The sequence below is a fragment of the Grammomys surdaster genome, unplaced genomic scaffold, assembly GCF_004785775.1.
Source record: "Grammomys surdaster isolate TR1022 unplaced genomic scaffold, NIH_TR_1.0 125243, whole genome shotgun sequence".
NCBI classification, from domain to species: Eukaryota; Metazoa; Chordata; class Mammalia; order Rodentia; family Muridae; genus Grammomys; species Grammomys surdaster.
In genome coordinates, this window is record NW_021620131.1 from 991,616 (window position 1) to 1,018,144 (window position 26,529).

The 26,529-nt window shown below is 43.3% G+C and overlaps 1 protein-coding gene across 1 annotated transcript; it reads right to left on the bottom strand.

Moving 5' to 3' along the window:
• Window positions 1-2,746: 2,746 nt before the first annotated feature.
• On the bottom strand, window positions 2,747-5,629 carry LOC114637297 (CD209 antigen-like protein E). The gene is made up of 8 exons (XM_028785522.1): window positions 5,583-5,629; window positions 5,359-5,442; window positions 5,164-5,247; window positions 4,762-4,830; window positions 4,420-4,506; window positions 4,037-4,188; window positions 3,528-3,640; window positions 2,747-3,143 (listed from the first exon to the last, which is right to left on the bottom strand). Exons 1-8 carry the CDS (start codon window positions 5,620-5,622, stop codon window positions 3,002-3,004), a joined length of 771 nt encoding a protein of 256 aa, XP_028641355.1. The 5' UTR covers window positions 5,623-5,629; the 3' UTR covers window positions 2,747-3,001.
• Between the last annotated feature and the right edge of the window lie 20,900 nt (window positions 5,630-26,529).

A 26,529-nucleotide genomic window follows, 5' to 3' on the forward strand; every position in this document is an offset into this window, starting at 1 on the left:
AACAGACCAACGCTTTCTGTGATGTCTGGCGCCACCCAGAGGACTGAGGGAGAATTTCCTCCGAGATGCTAAAAGTTCCCTTAGCGCTTGCTCTCTCTCTCTCTCTCTCTCTCTCTCTCTCTCTCTCTCTCTCTCTCTCTCTCTCTCTCTCTCTCTCTCTCTCTCTCTCTCTCTCTCTCTCCCCCTCCTCTCTCTCCTCTCTCTCTCTCCCTCCTCTCTCTCCTCTCTCTCCTCTCTCTCTCTCCCTCTCTTCCTCCCTCCCTCCCTCCCTCCCCTTCTTTCCCTTCTTTCCATCCTTTCCTTTTTTCTTCCATTTCTTCCCTTCCTTCTTTATTTTTCTTCCTCTCTCTTTTTCAATAATTCATTTTTTATTCACTTTACATCCAGACCACAGCCTCCCTCCCTCCTCTTCTCCAAGTCCCACCCTGAGAAATCCCTCCTCCCACTGCCCCCTCCCCTTCTCCTCAGAAAATGGAAGGTTCCCCCCACCCTTGGGTACTGCCCCATCTTGGAACATCTAGTCCCAGTAGGACTAGGTCCAGCCAGGCAGTCCAGGTCGGGGGAAGGGGATCCAATGGCAGGGAACAGAGACCAAGACAACCCCTATTCTGTTTGTTAGAGGACCTACATGAAGACAAAGCTGTATACTTGCTACAAATGTGTAGGTGGGCTAGGTCCAGCTCCTGCATGCTCTCTGGTTGGTGGTTCAGTCTCTGTGAGCCCCCATGGTACCAGGTTAGTTGACTCTGTGGTTCCTCTTGTGGTGTCCTTGACCCCTCAAGCTTGCCCAAATCTATCTTCCATTCTTCCACAGGACTTCCTGAGCTCCTCCTGAGTTTGGCTATGGGTCGCTACATTTGCCTCCATCAGCTGTCAAATGACGCCTCTTAGAAGACAGTTATGCTAGGCTCCTGTCTGCAAGCATAACATCATTAATAGTATTAGGGGGTGGTTCTTTCACATGGGATGTGTCTCAAGTTGGGTGCAGTCATTGGTTGGCTGTTCCCTCAGTCTCTGGTTCTTCTTTATTCCTGCACATCTTGTAGGCAGGACAGGTTTTAAGCTGGAGGTTTTATGGATGGATTGACATGCCCCTCCTTCCTCTGGAAGTCCTGCCTGGCTACAGGAGGTGGCCACTCCAGTCTCTAACCCATCTATACCACTCCTAGGCATATACCCAAAAGATGTTCGACTATACCACAGGGACATTTGCTCAACTATGTTCATAGCAGCTTTATCCATAATAGCCAGAAACTGGAAACATTCTAAATATCCCTCAACTGAAGAATGGATAAAGAAAATGTGGTATATCTACACAATAGAATACTCTTCGGCTATTAAAAGCAAAGGCATCATGAATTTTGCAGGCAAATGGATGGAACTTGAGAACATCATCCTGAGTGAGGAAACCCAGAGACAGAAAGACACACATAGTATTCACTTATAAGTTGCTATTAGCCATAACGTGCAGGACAATCATGCTACAATCCACAGACACAAAGCAACTGCATAATAAGAAGATCCCAAGGGAGGGTGCACAAATCTCACTCAGAAGGGGAAACTAAATAGTTATTTGAGGTGGATGGAGAGAGGAATTTGTGTAGGAGGGAGTAAGGGGGAACAGGGATGGTGATCAGGCTTGGGGAGAAGATGGACAGGAGAGGGCTGGGAGTGAGACTGGAAACTGGTGGAAGGGGGCATCTCTGGTGACTAGATAGAGGCATGGGATGGGGGAGGATATGAGGAGTCTATTGAGGTGACCCTAGCTGAGATTCCCTAGGTTTCTAGATACTAGGGGAAGGCTGAGCCTTTGGCATCACCAGCAAAAAGAGTCTTCCTGACTGGGAGACAGTGGGCTCTGGAGACAGCTTTCCTGAGGGAGAGATGCTGTGAGGGGCTCTTTATTCTTCCCCTGGCCTTAGGTGCCAGGAGAAACTGAGGATCAAGGTAAGGGGACCACCAGGATGACATCAGTTTGCTTCTTGAGAACATGGAACCTATTGGGGAAGTGGAAGAAGCACAGGCAGAAGGTTGCGCCAAGACAAAGGGGAGGAGGCAGGAAGTGGCTGAAGCCACCTTGAGGTTTGGGTGGCTCTTTGCAGCCTAGGGAGAAGCCCAGAGGGCTGGTCATTCCTTGACTAGCTCCACAGAGGTTTCTTTTGCGAGCAAGGGATGTGCTAAGCTCTAGAATTGCCGGATGATGACTGCAGCATTTTATTTGAGCTCTGGGTACAGTGGTACAACTGGAAGAAGTGCTTGGGGGGTCTGTGAATAAATAGTTGGTTATGAATGAATGAATGAACAAATGAATGAAGACATGTGGAGATGGGAGAGACAGACAGACAGACACAGAGAGAATATGAAAACGTGAATGTGAATAAGAATACACTCATTAGGTGGACAGGTACCAACTCAATGTTTTTAAAAATATTCATCCAGGTGTAGTGCTGCATGCCTTTAATTCCAGCACTCAGGAGACAGAAGCAGAGAGATCTCTGTGAGTTCAAGGCCAGCCAGGCATACATAATGAGACTCTGTCACAAACAAACAAACAAACAAACAAACAAATGAATTGCTCGAAACCCAAAGGTATTGTAGACACTAATGTCCTAGTTAACATGAAACATTTCTAAGCTTTACCGATGAAGACAGAGTCCAGAAATAAAGAATCCACTAAATGGAAGACATCAAACCATGTATAAATTTAATAATTTATTCATTTATTTGGGTGTTGGGGATGGGACTCAGAGTCACCCATGCTAGGCCAGCTGGGGTGTATCACTGAGCTACACTCCAGCCCCAAGTGTGTGTGACTCTACTGAAGGGATTCATGGGGTTGGGATTTGTGTAACTGAAGTCACCCACAGAGGAAGAGGGAAGAGCTGCAGGGAAGGGTGCCTCAGGAACTCTCTCAGGATCTCAAAGGTCTCAGAACAGAGACATTGGGATGACAAGGTGGCTGGGACTGGAACAGAGTGTCTCCATGTTGTCTGCGTGACCCTCAGTGACCAGGGCAGGGAGCCGAGGGCTTCTCACAGACCCAGAAGTTGTTTGCAGTACAAATGCTGTCATTCCACTTATCTTCTGCCATTACCACGCAGTCCTCGTCCCCTACATTATTGGGCTCCCCCTCTTTCCAGAAGCTGTAAACATTACTAGTTATCAGAGACAGCCATCCTGCCCAGAACTACCCACTCCTCATACACAGCAGAAGTCCTGATCTTGGGCTTTCATAGACAAAGTCTGAGGACCAAGCCAGCGGACAGGAGTTAGCCAGTGGACAGGGCAGGGCTTAGTAAAATATGGGTTCTCATTTCGCTCACCACCTCACCTCCAAGAGAACCATCCCAGCAGGGTGAAAAATGCAGATTCTGGGAACTTGGGCTTAGGCTCAAAGGACAGAAAGTCCAGGGATGTGGGGTCCTGAATTTGAAATGTTCCTGGTGCTTTCTCACACTGAAGGCTGTGTTTAGAGTGAGGGCCATCCCCCCTGCCTCATGCCACTGGCCATAGATTCTGAGTCTCACCTGAGTTTGAGTGGGGTATCATCCACCCACTGCCAGGAACCTTCACTTCTGTGATCGCTGAGGCCGACCCAGGTGAGCTGACTCTTTCTGATGTGCCAGTATTTGAGGAATAGCTGGACAGAGGTTGGAGTCAGGATGGACAGAAGGATACCTCCACCCCTCCAATATCCCAGTCTTTCCCACCTTCAAGCATGTTCTTTCTGCACTCAAGCCTAGCACTGTGAATCTAGTTTTCTGGCATACAAATGCATCCGTGGGTTGGGGTTGAAGAGCACATGTGAGGAAATAAGTTGGTTGATATCTCAGCTCAAGAGAGTTACACAAAATCTCAAAGCTTCCCTGACTCCCTTCAGTCCCAGCCCATCTCTCATCTGTTCTTCCCCTAGAGAACCTCCCCAGTCCTCTGTGCTTCCTCCTACAGGAAGCCCCCTCAGACAGCATCTCCTCCACATTCCACAGCTTCCCATCTGGAGTCCAATGCCTAGGACAGGTGGTTGTGGCCCACTCACCTGCTCTGCAACACTGTTGATAATCACCAAGTGGGCCCCAAGATTCTTGCAGGAGGAGGCAGAGGTTTCCCAGCTGCCCAGGGTTCTGGAGAAGAGGTAACAGCTTCCCTGGAAGAGCTCCCAGTCCCAGGGACAGGGCCGGCACAGGCCAGCTACAGAGCAAACACTGAGCTCAGTGGTTGAACGGTTCCCGTCTCCCCCCTGCCCCGGACATTACAGTCCAGGGCTGGTCTCCCATTTCAGCTATCAACTCAGTGCCCCCAAAACCCAGACCACAGTCCCTGTGCTCTATCCTGCCTGCCTCAGTGGGAGACCCAGAAAGTGGATGCCAATCCCTCTGATGACCCCTCAGCTCTGTCCCAGCTCAGGTCCTGGAGCCTCACCCAGTGAGGCATTGAGCTGAGTCAGCTGCTGCTGGATCTGCTGGATCTGCTCCAAGCCGGAGTGTGTCTGCTCCTGAGGAACAGCACCTACAAGGAGAGGTTGACAACAGTTAAGCATCAACTGTGTGCCTGGTCCAAAGCTGGACCCACAAAATCACATTGGTGGTCACAGTGACCTCAATTCACAGACCATTTCACAGACCAGAACACTGGGCCTCAGAATCTGTTAGGCCCAACAGGTCTCTGGCCTCCCCCATCCTGCCATGCACCAAGCATGCCTGTGCCCATAGTTACCCACTTCACACAACCTGAGAGTCCTCTCCCACCTAGAGCCCCAGTTACCTCTCCCTAAGCTGGAGCTACCCTGCTGATCCTGGGTCTGTCCCTTGGAGTATGCAGGAATCCTGGAAACTGCGAGAGAGAAGAGCACACACACCCACACCCCCTTATGAGCACTGACTGTGCCTGGCTGTGCCAAGTTCAGTTGCAAGGGAAAGGTGGGCCGCATTTCAGAGAGGGACAGGAAGCTGCTCCTGGTCACAAATAATGTGAGGGAAGTGGACCTTAGATGTCCCAGCTGTGGTGAATCTGGGGGTAAGCAAGGATCATTCCAGAAGAAAAAAATCTAAGAGTTCAGCTACTGTCCCATGCTGGAGTTCTTGCTTACCGAGCGGAAAAACAAAATAATAAAATAAAAGCAGACTCCCACTCCAGACCCCCTTTCCCAGCCCTGCCCTGACTTACCTTGAATCAGGGTGGCCAACATAAGCAGAAAGAGGCCCAAAGAGATGAGAAGCAGCAGAAGCCAGGGGACTCGGGTCAGATGTCCTGCAGAACCGACAGATGGGCAGAGCTGAGCTCCCAAGGAGCAGATCCTGCCCTGCTGTGTTCATTCTGCAGAGGATCCCTGACACCTCTGCCCCTGAATCACCCTGGTACCTTGCAAACTCTTGGGGGTGCAAATGAGACCCTCGGGGTCATTCTCAGCAAATCCCTGGTTTCTGGATGTGACCTCCTCCTCCTCTGAATGGGACAGAACATAAGCAGCTGACCTTCAAAGCTCAGCCCCCTCCCTTACCCCAGCGAAGCTGAAGGCCAGGTCCAGATTACCTGGATCCTGGATCCCGCTCCCCGGAAAGCACCTAGAGGGTGCCCAGCCTCACCATAGTTCTTTGGCTGACGGAGCTCTGGCTCTCCTGCCATCTTCTGCTTCTCTCGACTCCCCTCTTTCTACCTTCCCTCTGCCCTGGCATTTATATAACCCCATGGCCCTCTGTAGCACCCTCTGTGAGGTCCATTCTTCTCTGACTCAGGGGAAAAAAAAGGAACAGGATGGGGACACCCTCACCCCGGAAAAGTGTGGGGAGAGAGACATTGCTTGGCACAGCTAGAAGAGTAGGTAGTAGAGAGGGGACAGGAGCTGTTTTGTATATTTTAGTAGCATTAGCTTGAAGCAGCCAGTTACAGTCCACGTGCAGGCAGAAGAGAGCAAGCACCGGACTGACGCATGCTTGTGCTCAGCTTGCTTACTCCCTCTCATCCTGGGATTTTTTGCCTAATGAATGCTGCCTCCCACAGCGCTTTCCTACCTCAACTTAGCAAGGTAATCCTCTAAGGACTTGTCCAGAAGCCTGTACCCCAGGTGACTCTAACTTCTTGAAAGCTTTTCCTCTACAACCTACACTCCATACTGAGATTTGCACTATCACCATATACGAGTTTTTATCTCCTCCCCTATGAAGAGGAACTGTCTTCCAATGTAAGGCTGATGTTCAGTGGCGTGCAGCAGAATGCGTGCAAATAGTGTATGCTGCGACAGGTCCTTGTGGCATCGCTAACTCATCTCTGAGGGTAGAGTGGTCCCTGGTGTTCACTTGCTCATAGCTGAGTTTTATTTTGTAGGTGTTGAAAAGAATATTCCACCTTTGAGGGAAGCTTATTAAGACTTGGGATGTTTCAGCATACACGGGCTGGGCTGAGGCTGTCCGGCACATATGTAACAGACATGCTTAGTTCCCATGTTGGTCCCTCAGCAACTGGAGTGGGTACTGCCGCTAAAGCTGTTGCCTGGGTGTGGAGTTTGTTCCCAAACCAGACTGCTTGTCTGGACTCAGTGGGACAGGATGCACCTAATCCTGCAGAGACTTGATGCGCCAGGGTTGGGGGATACCAGGGGGAGGGGGTGCTACCTTCTCAGAGGAAAAGGGGAGGGAGATGGGGACGGATTATGAAGGGGGGACCAGGAAAGGAGGCAGCATTTGTGATGGAAATAAATAAATAAATAAATAAATAAATAAATAAATAAATAGGAGGTGAAACATTCCATCCCTCAGGGAAGCCCTTTAAAACTCCAGAAATAAAGAAACCAAAAGCTCCAGGAAGCTCAGTAGATGCACTAAGCCCCTCTCCAAGCATAAGCAGGAAGGGCTCTGAGAGGCACTTTCAGACCTGCTGAGCTCCTGGAAGAGGCTCAGGTCAATTGAGCTAGCTACAAGAGACATTCTGTGACCTGGATAGTACTGTGTGCTTTTGGATTCTGGTTGTCAAGAACTTTCACCCATGCTAGGGTGAGCTTACCACAGTGCAGGTGTCTTTGAATCATTTCTGCTCCTATAAGTAAGTCCTCACACACACTCTTGTAAGTAACCACAATAAATTCACCAAGTTGGTCTTTGGTCTTTAAGTCTGACATTAATTCCCTATCTAGATGTCTGGTCACCTTTCCCTAGGAGCAGCGTCCTATAACAGGAGATGCTACTCTGGCCTTTCCAGATGACCTTTAACCTGAGATCCTCTCTGTCCCTCCCAGGTGACAAATACTGCTGAAACTCAGTGCTCCCAGTTGGGCTGTGTTATTTGCCTGTTTTGAGGGAAGAATTTCACAAGATGTCAGCCCAAATGAGGCTCTGCTGTAACAGTTGGTAGAACATGACAGCAGTCATCCCACTGTAAATGTGTGGGATAATAGAACACATGTGACTCCAAGCACACACACACACACACACACACACACACACACACACACACACAAACATTCCTATATCCTGGGACTGGGACTGTAGCTGGCATCTAGGGACTTAGACTCTTTCTTGTGTCTTCAATGACTGGAAAAGGTCAGGGAGTAGTTCTCCAGGTCTCTTTTAAAAAATAGACTCCAAAATGAAATAGAAGACCCAAACATAGCTGCTTTGATATTTGACAAAGTGGCCCATAACATCCAGCAGAGCAAAGTCAACGTCTTCAATAAATGGTGCTGGGAAAACTGGATGTCCACAAGCAGGATTAAATTAGACCTGACTCTATGGCCTCATACAAAAATTAGCTCTAAGTGGATCGAAGACTTTAATTTGAAACCCAAAACACTAAAACTGCCAGAAGGAAACATAGGCAGTACCCTACAAGATACAGCTGTTGGAAAGGACTTTCTGAACAGAACTCCATTTACCAAGAAATTAAGGCCAACAATTGATAACTGGGGTCTCATAAAACAAAAAAAAGCTTTAGCACAGCTAAGGAAACAGTCAATGGAGTAATGAAGAAGCCCACAGAATGGGAGGCAATCTTTGCCAACTAGTCATTTGACAGAGGATTAATATCTAGAATCTATGAAGAACTTAAAAAAAAAAGTCAAGGAAATTGTTGAACCTTAAAAAACGGGCCAGGAATCTAAACAGAGTGTTTTCAGGAGAAGAAATATAAATGGTGGAGAACTAACTTTAAAAGTATTTATTATCCTTAGAGATTAGGGAAATGAAAATTAAAACAATTTTGAGACTTTTATCTTACCCCAGTCAGAATGGCTAAGATCAGCAAAACAAGGAACATTAAATGCTGGCGTGGTTGTGGGGAAAAGAAAACTCTCAGCCACTGTTGGATACAGCCACTATGGAGATTCTTCAAAAGCTAAAAAAATCTACCCAGCTATACCACTAGTATGCATATGCAAAAAAAGACTCAACATCCTATTCCACAGACACTTGCTCAGCCATTCTAACTGCTGCTCTATTCACCAGAGCTAAGAACTGGAAACAACCTAAATATCCTTCAACAGATAATAAAAATGTGATACATACATACAATGGAATACTATTTAAGTACAAATAAAAAGGTAAATCATAAAATTTGCAGGAAAATTAATGGAGCTAGAAAAGGTATATTGAGTGGGGTAGCCCAGACAGCAAAAGACAAAGCTCGCATGGTCTCTTTCATTTATGGTTCCCAGCTCCAGTCTTCAGATATAAGTGTAGCTGTCACTCATCATCAAGAAAGCATTTCTTTATAGCTTTATAGATCATCACAGAAAACCAGAACTGGACGACACAGAGAGCGATGGATAATGGGACTCTCAGTCTCAGCAGGTACATGTACCTCCCAGCTCAGAGAACATTGCCAAAGGAAGGGTGGAAAGATGGTAAGATCCAGAATATCAGGAAGTCTGTTGTGAAACAATCTCTCCTAGAAATGGCTGCGTACACGAGACTGGAACACTGGCAATGTCAATGGACATGTTAATGTGTAAGGGAGAAATTTCCATGGGTTCCCACCTCTAGACAAAGAACTACAGGCAAATAATCACTGCATGAAGGAGAAATTAGCCTCCTGAGGGATGAGCTCCTGTATTGGTTGTCCATTGTTGAGTGGCAAGTCTTGAAACATACCCACAAACAAACAGCAAACAACAAAATGGGCTCAGCAGATTGTATTTATGTATTTGTGCACACACACACAGACACACACACACACACAGACACACACACACACACACACACACACGTAACAATAATAAAGAAAAAGAGGCTATTAATTTGAGGGGGACACGGAAGGTGAAGAAAATGGAGGGTAAATTTCTAATGTCATTATGTAACTGATCACTTTGTATAAATACGCATGAAAAATTTAAAACAATGGCAATTTTCGATTAAATGTCTATGCTGGTAAACATGATTATTTTAAACTGTGTGCATATGTACATGGGTTGAGTGAAGTGCTTGCGGATGCCAGAAAAGGGAGTTAGATTCCCTGGACCTGGAGTTATAGGCAGTTGTGGGCCAGTTGTGAGCCAGTTGTGAGCCAGTTGTGAGGCAGTTGTGAGTAGGTGCTGTGTATTCAACTCAGATTCTCTGAAAGTGCAGTATGTGCTTTTTGTTGGGTCCTGTAAGCATCTTTAAAGTCAAGGATATGAACCCTGAAGAGGTAAGAATAAAAACTTGCTTCAGCTTGACTTAGTCAGTCTGAATCAACCTTCTCTAGAGTCTGATGTTAGGTGGTTTATTGTAAGCATATTTAAACACAGTACAATTTGAGAAAAAGTTTCCAGGCAAAAATCACTCCAATTCCAGGTGCACAATCAAGCTTAAGGTGTGACTACACAGAAACTCCTTTGCAAAGTACATGTGACCACGAGGATGGGTTTTATAGCTAAAGTTCCTAGGATCTGGTGTGGTCTCTCACTTGAGATAGCATGGAGGTCCAAAGACTATAACATACATGTGATGCCTTCCTAAGGATGGCTTCCATTAATATAAATGTCTTCCATTAGTATAAATGTCTAGGGAGGGAAGAGTCTGGGATAAACATCCCCAGGGGAATGTGGGTGAACTCTGCCTTCACAGATAGCAAAAGGTCTCCAGGTCATTAACATACACTCCCAGATTTCTTCTTTCTTTCCTTTCCTTTCCTTTCCTTTCCTTTCCTTTCCTTTCCTTTCCTTTCCTTTCCTTTCCTTTCCTTTCCTTTCCTTTCCTTTCTTTTTTTTTCGAGACAGGGTTTCTCTGTGTAGCCCCCCGGCTGTCCTGGAACTCACTCTGTAGACCAGGCTGGTCTCGAACTCAGAAATCCACCTGCCTCTGCCTCCCAAGTGCTGGGATTAAAGGCGTGCGCCACCATTGCCCGGAACAGCAGGTATTTTATTTTGTCCATTGAGGAGATACCCCATGCATGTTTAACATTCCTGGTTTTTCTAGAGTTTATCTGTGAGTACAGGAACCTCGTGCTTTCTACTCTTTTATTGATTTTTTAATGTTTAAATTTTTTTTTGTTATTTTATTTATTTATATTCTAGATGTTGCTCCCCCTCCCCAGCCCCTGTCCCAGAATTCTTTGTCTCATTGCCTCTTCCCTTTATCTCTGAGAGGGCTCCCCACCCCCAGACATCCCCCTTCCCTGGGGCATCAAGTTTTTGAAGGATTAGATGCATCCTCTACAACTGAGGCCAGACTAGGCAGTCCTCTGCTACATATGTGCCAGGGGCCTTGGACCAGCTCATGTATGCTATTTGGTTGGTGGCTCAGTCTCTGGGAGTTCCTAGGGGTCCAAGTTAGTTGACATTGTTGGTCTTCCTATGGGGTTGCCATCCCCTTCAGCTCCTTCAACCCTTCCCCTAACTCTTTTACAGGGGTCCCTGACCTCATTCCAATGATTGGCTGTAAGTATCTGCATCTGTTTCAGTCAGCTGCTGCTAGAGCCTTTTAGAGGACACACATGCTAGGCTCCTGTCTGCAAGCACAACATAGCACTTATAATAGTGTTAGAGTTTGAGTGCCTGTCCATGTGATGGATCCCAAGTTGGGCCAGTCACTGGACAAGGTTTCCTTCAGTCTCTTCTCCATTTTTGTCCCTGAATTTCTTTTAGACAGGGACAATTCTGGGTCAAAAATTTTGAAGGTAGGTGGGTGGTGGTACCATCACTCCACTGGAGGCCCTGTCTATCTACTGGAGGTGGTCTCTTCAGGTCCCTTCTCCTCACTGTTGGGCATTTTGGCTAACTCAATCCTGGAAGCCTCTCACATCCCAGGTCTCTGGGACTTTCTAGAGTTCCCCCTGAAACTGCATATTTCTATTCATTCTCCTGACCCTCTGGGCTTCTCTCCTGTTTCCCCTCATACCTGATCCTGTCCCCTTCCCCCTTCCCACCAAGATCCCTCCTTCCCTCTGCCTCCCATGATTATTTTGTTCCCCTTTATAAGTGAGATTGAAGTGTCCTCACTTGGGTCTTCCTTCTTGTTAAATTTATGGTCTGTGGGTTGTACCATGGGTATTCTGTATTTTTTTGTTAATATCCACTTATCAGTGAGTACATACCATGTGTGTCCTTTTGGGTCTGGGTTACCTCACTCAGGATGATGTTTTCTTGTTCCACTGGAAAATTCTTGATGTCCTCATCTTTAGTAGTTGAATGGTATTCCATTGCTTAAATGAAGCACATTTTTGTATCCATTCTTCAGTTGAGGGACATCTGGATCGCTTCTAGGTTCTGGCTATTGTGAGCAAGGCTTCTATGAAGATAGCGGAGCATATGTCCTTGTGGTATGGTGGACCATCTTTTGGGTATGTGCTCAGGAACTGTATAGCTGGGGCTTCAAGTAGAACTATTTCCAATTTTCTGAAGAAGCATCAGATTGATTACCAGAGTGGTTGTATCAGTTTGCAATTCCGTCAGCAATAGAAGAGTGTTCCTCTTTCTCCACATCTTCGCCAGTATGTGCTGTCACTTGAATTTTTGATCTTAGCCATTCTTATTGGTATAAGGTGGAATCTCAGAGTCATTTTAATTTGCATTTCCCTGATGATTAAGGATGTTGGACATTTCTTTAAGTGCATCTCTGCCATTCGAGATTCCTCTACTGAGATCTCTGTTTAGCTCTCTACCCATTTTTAATTTGTTTTTTTTTTAATTTAACTTCTTTTTTTAAAAAAGATTTTTATTTCTTTATTATATATATATATATATATATATATATATATATATGATGAGTACACTGTAGTTGTCTTCAGACACACCAGAAGATGGCATCAGATCTCATTACAGATGGTTGTGAGCCACCATGTGGTTGCTGGGAACTGAACTCAGGACCTTTTGGAAGAACAGTCAGTGCTCTTAACCACTGAGCCATCTCTCCAGCCCTAGTTTAACTTCTTGAGTTCTTTATATATTTTGAATATTAGCCCTCTATCGAATTAGTGAAGATCTTTTCCTAATTTGTAGGTTGCTGTTTTGTCCTATTGAGAGTGTCCTTTGCCTTACAGAAACTTTTCAGTTTCATGAGGTTCCATTTATTAACTGTTGATCTTAGAGCTCGAGCCATTGGTATTCTGTTCAGGAAACATTCCCCTGTGCCAATGCATTCGAGGCTCTTTCCCACTTTTTCTTTTATTGGATTCAGTGTATCTGGTTTTATGTGGAGATCCTTGAACCACTTGAACTTTGTGCAAGGTGATAAATATGGATCTATTTTCATTCTTCTATTCCATTGATCCACCTGTCTGTATATGTACCAATACTGTGCGGTTTTTTTTTTTAATCACCATTGCTCTGTAGTACACATTAGGTCAGGGATGGTGATCTCCCAGAAGTTCTTTTACTGTTGAGAATTGTTTTGGTTACCCCGAGTTTTTATTTTGTTTTGTTTTATTTTTCCATATGAAATTGAGAATTGCTCTTTCCATGTCTGTGAAGAATTATATTGGAATTTTGACGGGGATTTAATTGAATCTGTAGATTGCTTTTGGTAAAATGGCCATTTTCACTATGTTAATCCTACCAATCATCCATGAGCATGAGAGATCTTTCTATTTTCGGAGGTCTTCTTTGATTTCTTTCTTCAGGGACTTAAAGTTCTAGTCATACAGATCTTTCACTTTCTTGGTTAGAGTTACACCAAGATATTTTATATTATTCGTGACTATTGTGAAGGGTGTCGTTTCCCTAATTTCTTTCTCAGCTCGTTTATCATTTGTATAAAGGAAGGCTACTGATTTCTTTGAGTTAATTTTCTATACAGCCACTTTGCTGAAGTTGTTTATCAGCTGTAGGAGTTCTCTGGTGGAATTTTGGGGGTCGCTTATGTATATTATCATATAGTGATACTTTGGTTTCTGCTTTTCCAATTTATATTCCCTTGATCTTCTCTTGTTGTCTTATTGCTGTATCTAGAACTTGAAGTACTATATTGAATAGATAGGGAGAGAGTGGGCAGCCTTGTCTTGTCCCTGTTTTTAGTGGGATTGCTTCAAATTTCTCTCAATTTAATTTGATATTGGCAGTTGGTTTGCTGTGTATTGTTTTTATTACATTTAGTATGTACCATGAATTCCTGATCTCTCCAAGACTCTTAATATGAAGGATGTTGTATTTTGTCAAAGGCATTTTTCAGCATCTAATAAGATGATCATGTAATTTTTTTCTTTGAGTTTGTTTATATAGTGGATTATGTTGATGAATCTTTGTGTATTGAAAATAGATCCCTGGGATGATGCCTACTTGATCAAGATGAATAATGGTTTTGATGTGTTCTTGAATTCGGTTTGGGAGAATTTTATGGAGTATTTTTTCATTGATATTTATAAGAGAAATTGGTCTGAACTTCTCTTTCCTTGTTGGTCTTTGTGTGGTTTAAATATCAGAGTAACTGTGTCTTAGTAGAATGAATTAAGTAGTGTTCCTTCTGTTTCTATTTTGGAGGATAGTTTGAGGCATATTAGCTCTGTTTTGAAGGTCTGGTAGAATTCTGCACTAAAACCATCTGTATCTATGCCCTTTTTGGTTGGGAGGTTTTTAATGACTGCCCCTATTTCCTTAGGGGTTATGGTACTGTTTAGATAGTTTACCTGATCTTGATTTAACTTTGGTATGAAGTATCTGTTTAGAAAATCATCCATTTCATCTAGATTTTTCAGTTTTGTTGAGTATAGGCTTTTGTAGTAAGATATGATACTTTTTTGAATTTCCTCAGTTGTTGTTATGTCTCTCCATTTTCATTTCAGATTTCATTAAGTTGGATAATGTCTTTGTACCCTTTAGTTAGTTTGGCTAAGGGTTTATCTATCTTGTTGATGAACCACCTCTTGGTTTTGTTGACTCTTTTTTTTTTTTTTTTGCTGTTTTTTTTTTTGTTTGTTTTTTTGAGACAGGGCTTCTCTGTGTAGTCCTGGCTATCCTGGATCTCACTCTGTAGACCAGGCTGGCCTCGAACTTAGAAATCCACCTGCCTCAGCTTCCCAAGTGCTGGGATTAAAGGCGTGTGCCACCACTGCCCGGCTTGTTGACTCTTTATATTGTTCTTTTTGTTTCTAATTGGTTGATCTCAGCCCTGAATTTGGCTATTTCCTGCCTTCTACTCCTCTTGAATGTGTTTGATTCTTTTTGTTCTAGAGCTTTCAGGTGTGCTGTTAAGTTGCTAGTATGGGCTGGGCGGTGGTGGCGCACGCCTTTAATCCCAGCACTTGGGAGGCAGAGGCAGGCGGATTTCTGAGTTCGAGGCCAGCCTGGTCTACAGCGTGAGTTCCAGGACAGCCAGGACTATACAGAAAAACCCTGTCTCAAAAAACAAAACAAAACAAAAAAAAAAGTTGCTAGTATGGAGTCTGTCCAATTTCTTTATGAAGGCACTTAGTGTTATGAGTTTTCCTCATAGTACTGCTTTCATGTGTCCCATAAATTTGGGTATGTTGTGCCTTCGTTTTCATTGCATTCTACAAAGTCTTTACTTTCTTTCTTTACTTCTTCCCTGAGCAAGTTATCATTGAGTAGAGAGTTGTTCAGTTTCTGTGAGTATGTGAGTTTTCTTTTGTTTTTGTTGTTATTGAAGTCAAGCCTTAGTCCATGGTTATCTGATAGAATGCATAGGGTTATTTCAATCTTCTTCTATCTTATTGAGGCTTGTTTTGTGTCTGATTACAAGGTCAGTTTTGGAGAAGGTTTCATGAGGTACTGAGATGAAGGTATATTCTTTTGCTTTGAGTGAAATATTTTATGGATATTGGTTAAATCCATTTGGTTCATAATTTCTGTTAGTTTCACTGTGTCTCTGTTTAGTTTCTGTTTCAATGACTTGTCAATTGGTGAGAATGGCGTGTTGAAGTCTCACACTATTATTGTGTGAAGTTCAATGTGTGTTTTGAGCTTAAGAAAACTTTCTTTTATGAATGTTGGTGCCCTTACATTTGGAGCATAGATGAATTGAGACTTTGTCTTGTTGGATTTTACCTTTGATGAATATGACGTGTCCTTTCCCTTCTCTTTTGATTAATTTTAGTTGAAAGTCTATTTTATTGGATATTAGAATGGCTACTTCAGCTTGTTTCTTGGGACCATTTGCTTGGAAAACTTTTTTTCTAGCCCTTTACTTTAAAGTAGTGTCTGTCTTTGTTCCTGTGATGTGTTTCTTGTATGCTGCAAAATGATGGATCCTGTTTACATATCCAGTCTGTTAGCCTTTGTCTTTTATTGGGGTATTGGGTGTATTGATGCTGAGAGATATTAAGACCAATGATTGTTCGTTCCTGTTATTTTTGTTGTTGGAGATGGTACTGTAGGAGAGCTCTTCTTTTTTATTTGTTATAAAATGATTAATTTCTTGCGTTTTCCTGGGTGTAATTACCTTTGTTGTGTTGGAGTTTTCCTTCTTGTATATTTTGTAGGGCTGGATTAGTAGAAAGATTGTGTAAATTTGGTTTTGTCATGAAATATCTTGGTTTATCCATCTATGGTAATTGAGAGTTTTGCTGGGTTTAATAGCCTGGGCTGGCATCTGTGTTCTCATAGGGTCTGCATGACATCTGTCTGGGATCTTCTGGCTTTTAGAGTCTCTGTTGAGAAGTCTAGTGTAATTCTGATAGGTCTGCCTTTATATGTTACTTGGCCTTTCTCCTTTACAACTTTCTTTCTTTATTCTGTACATTTAGTGTTTTGATTATTATGTGACCAGAGGATTTTCTTGTCTTGTCCAATCTATTTGGTGTTCTGTAGGCTTCTCATACATTTAACTGCCATCTCTTTCTTCAGGTTAGGGAAGTTCTCTTCTATGCTTTTGTTGAAGTTGTTTTCTGGCCCTTTGAGCTGGGAATCTTCACCCTCGTCTATTTCTATTATTCTAGTTTTGATCTTTCCATTGTGTTCCAAATGTCCTAAATGTTTTGGGTTAGGAACTTTTTACATTTTGTATTTTCTTTGACCAATGTGTCAATATCTTCTCTGGTATCTTCTATGCCTAAAATTTTCTCTTTTATCTCTTGTACTCTGTTGGTGTTGTTTATATCTGTAGCTCCTGATCTCTTTCTTAGGTTTTCCATCTCCTGGGCTGCTTCCATTTGGTATTTTTTTATTGTTTCTATTTTCATTTTTAGGTCTTTGATCATTTTGTTCAGTTCCTTCACCTGCTTGATTGTATTTTCCTGTACTTTTCTAAGATATTTTTTTCCTCTTGAAAGGCTTCTACCTGTTTGTATGTATTTTCCTATATTTCTTCAAGGAAGCTATTTATATCTTCCTTAAAGGCCTCTATCATCTTCATGAGATGTGCAGCCCTGGCTGTTCTGGAACTCACCATGTAGAACAAGCTGGCCTCGAACTCGAACTTACATAGATCTGCCTACATGCCTCTGGAATACAGAGATTAAAGTCATGTGCTATTATTGACTGATGTCCCCAATTTTTTTTTAAAACCCAGCTTCAGCCAGGAGTGGTGGTACATATCATTAATCCCAGCACTTGAGAGGTAGAGACAGATGGATCTCTATGGGTTCAAGGCTATGGTTTGGTCTGCATATTGAGATTCAGTCCAGGGCTATATAGTGAGATCCTTTCTCAAACAAGCAAGCAAGCAAATAAACAAACAATCCGTTCACAATCAAAACTGGGAAGATATTGTAGAAAGTACTGTACTGGTTAATATAGTAATAACATAAAGCCCCCTTTACTTCCTTAGTCACCTTTAACTGTCCCTTCTCTCTTCCATGTCCTCTTTGTTCCTCTCTTCCACTGAGTCCAGCCCAGTTATGATTGTCTATTGGAATGTTGGTTGGCCTTTTTGGCTTGAGCCTGTTCAGATCTCATATGGCTATGATGAGTTCATGAGTGCAACATCCAGAAGACAACATTTCCCAGCAGCAACCTTTTCCATCTTTCAGCTTTTATATTCTTCCTGCTCCTTTCTTCTGCAGCATTCCCTGAGCCTTGGGATGGCACACTGATAAAGATGGCCCATTTAAGGATGAGCATTTGATAGTCACTTACTCTCAGAACATTGACCTGTTAGAACTCTCTGTATTAACCGTTGCCCACTGCAGTGGGAAATCTTTCTAGTCAAGGTTGAGGGAAGCACTGATCTGCAGGCGCAAGTATAAATATTTATAAAGAAGTTTGACTATATTTAGCAAGACAATAGAAACATGTTCCTTCCTAGGGACTATGGCCTCCAGAGACATGGACCTTTGACCAGGTTTTGACAGAACCACACATGAAATCTCTCCTTTGGAGCAGGCCTCAAAACCAATTAGAAAGGAATTGACTTCTATAACCTTCATTTACAACTGGTCTTACTCAGTAGCGAACCCTGCATGCTACAAATACTGACGTACCAGATAAATGAGCCCAGCAATCTGCATAGCTCCTTTCAGCTCTATGAAAGCTAGCCAGCAGGGAGGATGTTTTCAGGTCAGTTTCAGCTTGATTTCTCTATGTTCTGTAAAATAACATATGTTATATCCTCAGCAAAAGGGTTTTACCATCTATTTCATTGTCAGGATATTTTATCATGGCAATAGGAAAAAAGAAACTGTGATGGGTGTTATACCAGAATGTTATAGCCTGAAAGGCTTAAGGATGCAAACATATTTATCACAAATCTGGGTGTTGTGAAGTTGAAGATCAAGATGCTAGCAGGTCTGGTGAATGCAGAAGGCTGCTTTCTAGTTCATAACTTCTTATCATGTCCTCACAGGTTGGAAGGGGCACAAACATTTTCTGTACTCTCTTCTTTTATAACTAACTGATGTCCCTCAAACTGACCAGATTCATTAGGCCTCTCCATCCCCGAGCATATATAAACTCTACAAACTACTAAGTGACATTTTCAGACACACTGAGCAGCCTGAAGGAACCAGAGACCAGACAAACAGTTCAGAAGAAACAGCGATAGGCTATGCTGCCTAGAAAACTCTCAGGTAAGCTGAGCTGCTTGGAAGAGCCATTTGGAAAGGACACTCTAACCTGATGAGCTTCCTGCATGCTTCCCAACATTTGTGAGCAGTTACCCATGCTGGGGTGGGCTTCTGTAATACAGCTGTCTTTGAGTTATTCCTGCTTCTGTAAGTGATCCCTCTTTGTATTTCAAAGGTAATCCCAAGAAAACTCACACAAGGAGTGTAGCCTGATAACTCTCAGGGTAATACATTCTTACTAGAGTTAATGGTGGGAGAGTTGGCTTTGGGTGCCAGGTTGTGGGGGTTGGAGATAGCCAATTCTTGCTGCCCTCATGTCTGAGGATTTTGGGGTTGAAGTTACCTTGATCCTTTCTCCATGACCCTGGGGCAATGCGATCCCAGAATCTAGTCGACCTAAATTGATAAGTTGCTTGCATCCCATTGTTCTGTGAGAGACATTGCTCAAAAAATAGTGGTGGGCCAGTGAGATGGCTCAGTGGAGACGACTCCATGGGTAGAGGTGCTTGCTGCCAAACACGACAACAGAGAGTGTTTGATCCTGGGCATTGAGCCCCTGGAGATTGATCTCCAGCATTCACCTCTTAGCTTTCTGACTATGATAAAATGTGACCAGCTGCCCTAAGCTCCTGCCTCTCATGCTTTCTCTACCATGATGGTCTGTACCCTCAACCGGTAAGCCAAAATACTTCTTTCTGCCTTAAGTTGCCTTTGTCTGAGTATTTTATCACAGCAACAGGAAACTAACTAAGGCAAAGAGGCTCTCCTTGAATGCACAATTGAGGATATCTGAAGTCTATTAAGTCCAGGGAGAGATGTGGACTTGAGTCATCTGAGAAATATCTCAGAGGGTCGAGAACTTTCCTAGTGGCTCTGAAGGCAGCCTACATAGCCTCAGCTAGCACTTCTGATAGCGATATGGCTTGCTACTATGGCACAGGCTACAAAAAGAATGGTTAACAAGTAGCAGATCCAACAGGCTGACAGGAATCTCTACAGCACTGGCACAGCCAAGGTGAACATCTCATCTTCCCAAGCCAGATGGCGAACAGAAAGAGCATGCTCAGCTGATTCATTGTCATGATGCTTTGGGGATTCTTTGAAAGCAGCAGGAGACAGCATTCTTTAATGTACCTTTGCTGAAATTCCTTCCCACCACAAGACATAAGCAGTGACTATGCTTCCTCCTAAGATCCCATAGACACTACAGATATGGGTATTCTTCCCCCAACAGACCTCACTCCAAAAGCCTTTACTTAGCATGGTTGAAGGCTATAGTAGTATAGATAGAGCCTATTGGAACTCTAGCCTATATACCCTAGCCTCTCCTCCAAGCCACCTGCAATTAAGGCAGAGGTTCATATAGCAGGTTGTAGGGAGAAGCTGGGCACTCAGGTGAGGGTCTATGACCCTTTGTACTACTCTGTAGGGGGATGTAAACAGTCAGCAAGCCCAGTTGGGATGATCCTTTTGCAATAGGGCAATGCTGATCTCCTCAGGATGGTGGTTGCTTGGCTCAGAGGACAGTCACTCACATTTGTATGAACATTTTCCCAGAGGTTATTGTCTTTATCAAACTATAACTTTGGGGCTATGAAAAGACCGAACACCTTAAGGCACTTGCTGCCAAGCCTGACAACCTGAACCCAGTTCCTGGGACCCAAGTGGTAGAAAGAAATAAATGCCTTTTCCTCTGTCTTCCACAAGCATGCTATGAAACACAAATACATAAATAAATGTAATCTAAAACTACTTTCATACTTTATAACTACAATAAACTGACTTCTCTCAAGAAAACATGGTGATGAGAAAGCAATGAGATAACCTATTCAATATGCTAAAAGAAAAGAAAACACCAGTTAGTAAAACTATATTTTCTACTGTGGGAAGAAATAGCTTGGATGAACTTTGTTTTTATACATGTCTTAATTAATGGGTCAACTAATTTGTGAGTGTTATTCACATGCCACACCGAATGTGTGGAAGTCAGAAGACAACCTGTGGAAATGGATTCTCTCCTTACAACTTGTAGGCCCTAGGGATTGTTGGACCTAAAAGTCTCCACTCTGGGACAGGAAGTGCATAGAGACACTGAGACTGGGATTGATGCAATCAGCAAGAGGAATCTTTATTCTGACTCATCAGGGTCACTTCACTCTTGAAGGAGGAAGGACCCTGAATTTCTGAAGCATACACCTTTTATACTTTAACATAGGCAGACTTTAGCATAGGCAGATTTTTGCATAGGCAGACTTTTGCATAGGCAGACTTTAACATAGGCAGACTTTAGCATAGGCAGACTTTAACATAGGCAGACTTTAACATAGGCAGACTTTAGCATAGGCAGACTTTAGCAACAGCAAAACTTGTTTAAACCTAATTGGACACTTTGCTTAGCCTTTAAACTTATTGGCCACACTCACTCAGGCAATTATTTCTGGTGGGCTATGAAGGACACAGCTGGTTACTAATCAGTACACTCTGCTGGTTTTCTCTGAATTGTGTTTTTTTTTTTTTTTTTTTTTTTAACTCTCTCCCTGCTATCGGGAAGGCTTGACCAGCAGGGCGGCTTTGTCTCTAATCCGCCTTTCTCCTTCCCTTGGTTGTTATGGTGAGAGTTTGTCAGGGTGGTGGTCTCACAGGATCAAACTCATCACCAGGTTTGGCAGCAGGTACCTTTACCCTCTGAACTAATTTGATGACATCCTTTTTTTTTTTTTACTGTTTTCCATCTTGGTTTTTAGAGAGTTTCTCTGTGCGGTCATGGCTGTCCTGGACTTACTCTGTAGACAAGATTGGCCTCAAACTCACAGAAATCTGCCCGTCTCTACCTCTCGAGTGCTGGGCATGGTGGTGCAGCTTGCCTTTTTTACACTTTTTATCTGAGTTGAGTGAAACAAATGATTGCAGATTCATAACTGTTCCCTTGCTACGAACTGCCTAAAACAGGGAACATGCCTTTATCTGCTGAACCATTTAGCCAGCCCCTAGATGAACTTGGTAAACACGACGTTCAGTAAAAGAAGCCATGCACAGAAGATCACATCCTGTATAAAACTGAGACAGGCTGAAAGGGCCTGGATCTACTCATGAGACATATTTTATTTTTCTGCTGCATCCAGTTGGAATGCAGGCACCGTGAATCTGCTTTTGGGGGCTGCTTCAACAGTCTAAATTTGACAATTCTAACTCACAGCTATCTCTGGATGACTTAATAGACTTCAGAGAGCTGGTAGAATCTTCAAGGAGAACCTCCTTATCTCTGTTGCCTTTCCCTTTGTTGTGATAAAACACCTTGACTAAGGCAATGTAAGAGAAAGGGGGCAACTTTGGTCCATGGTTCAAGGTTACAGGCATCATGAGAGGAAGACATGGCTGCAGGGGTCATGCTACACCCACAGCCTAGAAGCTGGGAGAGTAATGCTGGCACTCAGTTTGCTTTCTCCTTTTTTTTTTATTTTATTTTTTTATTAAATTCAGGTTCTCTGCTGCCCAGTTAAGATAGGTCTTCCCACCTTCATCAACCTAATCTGGGTAATCCTTCACAGGTGTTCCAGAGGTTGTCTCCTAGGTGATTCTAGATCTGCCAAGTTGACACTATTAATATCACCTACATTCCCCCACCTAGGGACATTGCACAAGTCAGTCCACATTTTTTGCCCTGTTTGAGAAGCACTGCTCCCATTTGTCCAGCTTGTGCACTGCACCCCCTAATGCTGCTATATAAGTGCAAACAGAACTTCTCTTATATAGTCATTGGTTTCTGCGTATTTGTGATTTATATCTCTGGGAGAGCAGATGGAGCTGCTGGCAACATCGCATCCTGCTGGCCTCAGCTACTTGGAGAGCAGCAACGAAAGCTGATAACTCTGGGAGCTTTCTGCATTCAAAGCTCAGAGCTGTGAACAAAAAGGGAGCTATGTTTTACCTTTCTGCAACTTAAAAAAATTATATATAATTATTTATTCTGTACATGTGCCATAGAAAGCACATGGAGGTCAAGATACCTTGGGGGAGTCCATTTTCTTCTTACACAGAGTGGCTCCTGGGAACTGAACTCAGTCATAAGGTTTGGCAGCAAGTTTGTTTTTAATCCACCGAGCCATCACACTGATCCCTGTTTGCACTTTTTCTTTGAATTGAGTAAAACAAATTTTAGTGGATTTGTAACAATTCCCTTGACATAAATTGTCCAGATTAGGAAAATTGAGGAAATGAAAATGAGAGAGAGAGAGAGAGTTTTCTTTGTGGATGACAAAGATTCTGCAAATAGATAGCTGCTGTTTGTGTGGCAGTATGAATTTCCCAGTGTCAATGGATTTTATACTATCAGTGATTAAAATAGCCAGTGTTAGGATACCACAAAGATGGCTCAATGAGGATTGCCATCAAGCCTGACAACTTGGGTTTGATCTCCAGACTCACATGGTGGAAGGAGAGAACTGCTTTCCTTAAGCTGTCCTCTGACCTACACACAAACACACACACACACACGAATGCACAGGCAATCTGTAAATGTAATTAAAAAGTTTAATCAGATAGGGCCTAGAGAGATGACTTGTTACAGCAACTGCTACTCTTCCAAAGGAAATGTTTGGTTTCCTGCACCCACATTGGGTGACTCACAACTACATGCAACTTCAGCTCCAAGGGATCTGATGGCTTCTTCTGGTCCTTATAGGTACACACACACACACACACACACACACACACACACACACACAAATAAATAATTTTTTAAAAATTCTTTAATCCCTTTTTACAGTCTAAACTTCATTCCCCTCCTAGTCTGCCCCCCCCAGACCACTTCCTATCCCATACCTCCTCCTCTTCCTGTCCCCCTCCCCCATCTCCAAGAAGATGTACCTACCCCCAACCCCACCCCACCAGACCTCCCCACTCCTTGGGGCCTCAAGTCTCTCAAGGGTTAGGTGCACTTTCTCTCACTAAGGCTAGACCAGGCAGTCCTCTGCTGTATATGTGTCAGGGGCCTCCTGTTAGCTGATGTATGCTGCCTGGTTGGTGGCTCAGTGTCTGAGAGATCTTGGGGTTTCAGGTCAGTTGAGACTGCTGGTTTTCCCAGGAGGCCACCCTCCTCCTCAGCTTCTTCCAGCTTTCCCCCACATCAATCACAGGGGTCCCTGGCTTCTGTTTATTGATTGGTTGCTAGTATCTGCATCTGACTCTTTCAGCAGCTTGTTTGGCCTCTCAGAGGCGAGCCATGCTAGGCTCCTGTCTGCAAGCACACCACAGCATCAGTAACAGTGTCAGGCCCTGGGGCTCCCCTTGACTTGGATTCTAATTTGAATCTGTCACTGGACCTCCTTTCTCTCCTGCTCTTCTCCATTTTTGTCCCTGCAGTTTCTTCAGACAGGAACAATTCTGGGTCAAAGTTTTTGAATGTGGGATGGCAACCCCATCCTTCCACTTGATATCCTGTCCCTCCACTAAAGGTGGACTCTGCAAGTTCTCCCTCCCCACTGTAGAGCACTTCATTCAAGGTCCATCCTTTTAAGTCCCGAGAGTCTCTCACCTCCCAGGTCTCCAGTACATTTTAGAAGGTCCCCCCCCCCCACTCCTATCTCTGAGGTTGCCTGTTTCCATTTGTTCTGCTGGCCCTCAGGGCTTCAGTCTTGTTCCCTCCAATACATGATCATGTTTTCCCTTCCTCTCCCTGTCCCCTCTCCCACTCATGTCCCTACCTCCCTCTATCCCTCCTCCCCTGATTGTTTTCTTCTCCCTCCCAAGTGGGATTGAGGCATCCTCACTTGAGTCCTTCAGCTTGTTAACCTTCTTGAGTCCTGTGGGTTGTGTACTGGGTATTTTGTACTTTTTTTTTTTTTGGCTAATAGCCATTTATTAGTGAGTACATAACATACCATGCATGTCCTTTTGGGTCTGAGTTACCTCACTCAGGATTATTTTCTAGGTCCATCCATTTGCCTGCAAAACTCAGGATGTTCTCATTCTTAATACCCGAGTAGTATTTTGTTATATAAATGAACCACATTTTTTTTTCTGTAACCATAATTTTAACTAAGAGGAACACACCTGTGGTTAAAAAAAAAATTCCTAGTTTCTGACTTATTTCTAGGAGGGCATGTACATGGCAGAGGTGAGTGTGACATCTTAATAGAAATGTGGTGGGAAGGACTTTGGATAGGATTTGGGATTGTGTTTGGTACTTTAGGGAAGGGTTCTAGGTGCCATTTGAAAGAGGAGTAATGTGCACTTACTACTCTAATAAATCATATATCTTGTTTTAGGGTTTAATTGCTGTGACAAAGCACCATGGTTCAAGGCAGCTTGGAGAGAAAAGGGTTTATTCCAGTTTACAGCTTGTAGTCCATTATCCAGGGATGTAGGGCGGGAACTAACAGGAACCCAAACAGACACTGAAGCAGAAACTATGAAGTGCTGCTTACTAGCTTGCTCCCATGGCTTGCTCATCCTGCTTTTTCTTATATGCCCATAGACCATTTCTACCCACAATAGGCTGGGCCCTCTCACATCAATCATCAACCAAGAAAAAGCCCTACAGACTTGAGCTACAGGCTCAAGTTGTCAGACTCCCAAGATATCAAAAGGCTGTCTCCTCCAGCTGTATATTGAGTACATCCTAACTGAATGTGCCCCTCTTCCCCAACATCCTCAGAATACCACATTCCCCCCTCAAAGTTCCCTCATTCCCCCTAGACACCCAGAAAGAACAGACAGCTTACCTATATGAAAACTTTCTCTTCCCCTGAGACCTAGAGGAAGGGATTCCCCACTCTGCCTCATAGGCCTGAACTTCATTAAAGCCCTGGCCTGCAAACAGAATCCAAGAACGCCTCAAAAAGACCATCCACCATGATCAAGTAGGCTTTATTCCAGAGATGTAAGGATGGTTCAACATATGAAAATCAGTCAATGCAATCTACTACATAAACAAACTAAAAGGCAAAAAACCCAATAACCTCATCAGATGCCAAAAAGCCTTTGACAAAATCCAACACCCCTTTATGATAAAAATCCTGGAGAAAATAGGGATCCAAAGGACATACCTAAATATAATAAAGGCAATTTATAGCAAACCTATAGGCAACATCAAGTGAAATGCAGAGAAATTCAAAGCAATTCCACTAAAATGAAAGGTTGTCCACTCTCTCCATTATCTACTCAATACAGTACGTAAAGTTCTAGCTAGAGCAAAAAGAAAACTGAAGGAGATCAAGGAGATACAGATTACAAAGGAAAGAATGAAAACACAGAAGTATCGCTATTTACAGATGATATGATATTATAAATAAGCCATCCCCAAAATTCTACCAAGGAACTCCTACAGCTGATAAACACTTTCAATGATGTAGCTAGATACAAGATTAACTAGAAAATATCAGTATCCCATCTACATATAAACACCAAACAAAAATGAGAAAGAAATCACAGAAATAACACCCTTCACAATAGCTGCAAACAATATTAAATATTTTGGGGCAACCCTAATTAAGCAATTTAAAGACTTGTATGAAAAAATTCAAATCTTTGGAGAAGGAAATTAAGAAAATATCAGAAGATAGAAAGGTCTCCCACACTCATGGATTGGTAGAATTAACTTAGCAAAAATGGTCATTCTACCAAAAGCATTCTACAGCTTCAACACAATTACCATAAAAATTTTAACACAATTCTTCACAGACCTTGAAAGGAAAATACTTAATTTCATATGGAAAAACAAAAACCTCAGGATATTAAAAACAATCCTGTATAATATAAAACTTTCTGGTATCACCATCCCTGATTTTAAACTGAACCACCAAGCTATAGTTAGAAAAAAAATTGTGTGGTATTGGCGTGAAAACAGACAGCTTGATCAATGGCATCAAACTGAAGACCCAGACATAAATCCACATATCTACAGACACCTAATTTTTTTTATTTTTTATTTTTTTTTTGGTTTTTCAAGACAGGGTTTCTCTGTGGAGCCCTGGCTGTCCTGGAACTCACTCTGTAGACCAGGCTGGACTCGAACTCAGAAATCTGCCTGCCTCTGCCTCCCAAGTGCTGGGATTAAAGGCGTTCGCCACCACCACCTGGCCAGACACCTAATTTTTGATAACAAAGACAGAAATACATAATTTAAAAAGAAAAGCCCCTTCGGCCCTTGCCTGGTCCCTTGGACTGGAGCAG

Coding starts and splice junctions, on each gene's coding strand:
- LOC114637297 (XM_028785522.1), bottom strand. CDS start 5,622: ATGGCAGGAGAGCCAGAGCTCCGTCAGCCAAAGAACTATG. Junction 5,443..5,582: donor CCGTCAGCCAAAGAACTATG/GTGAGGCTGGGC, acceptor TGTCCCATTCAG/AGGAGGAGGAGGTCACATCC. Junction 3,641..4,036: donor TCAACAGTGTTGCAGAGCAG/GTGAGTGGGCCA, acceptor ACCTCTGTCCAG/CTATTCCTCAAATACTGGCA.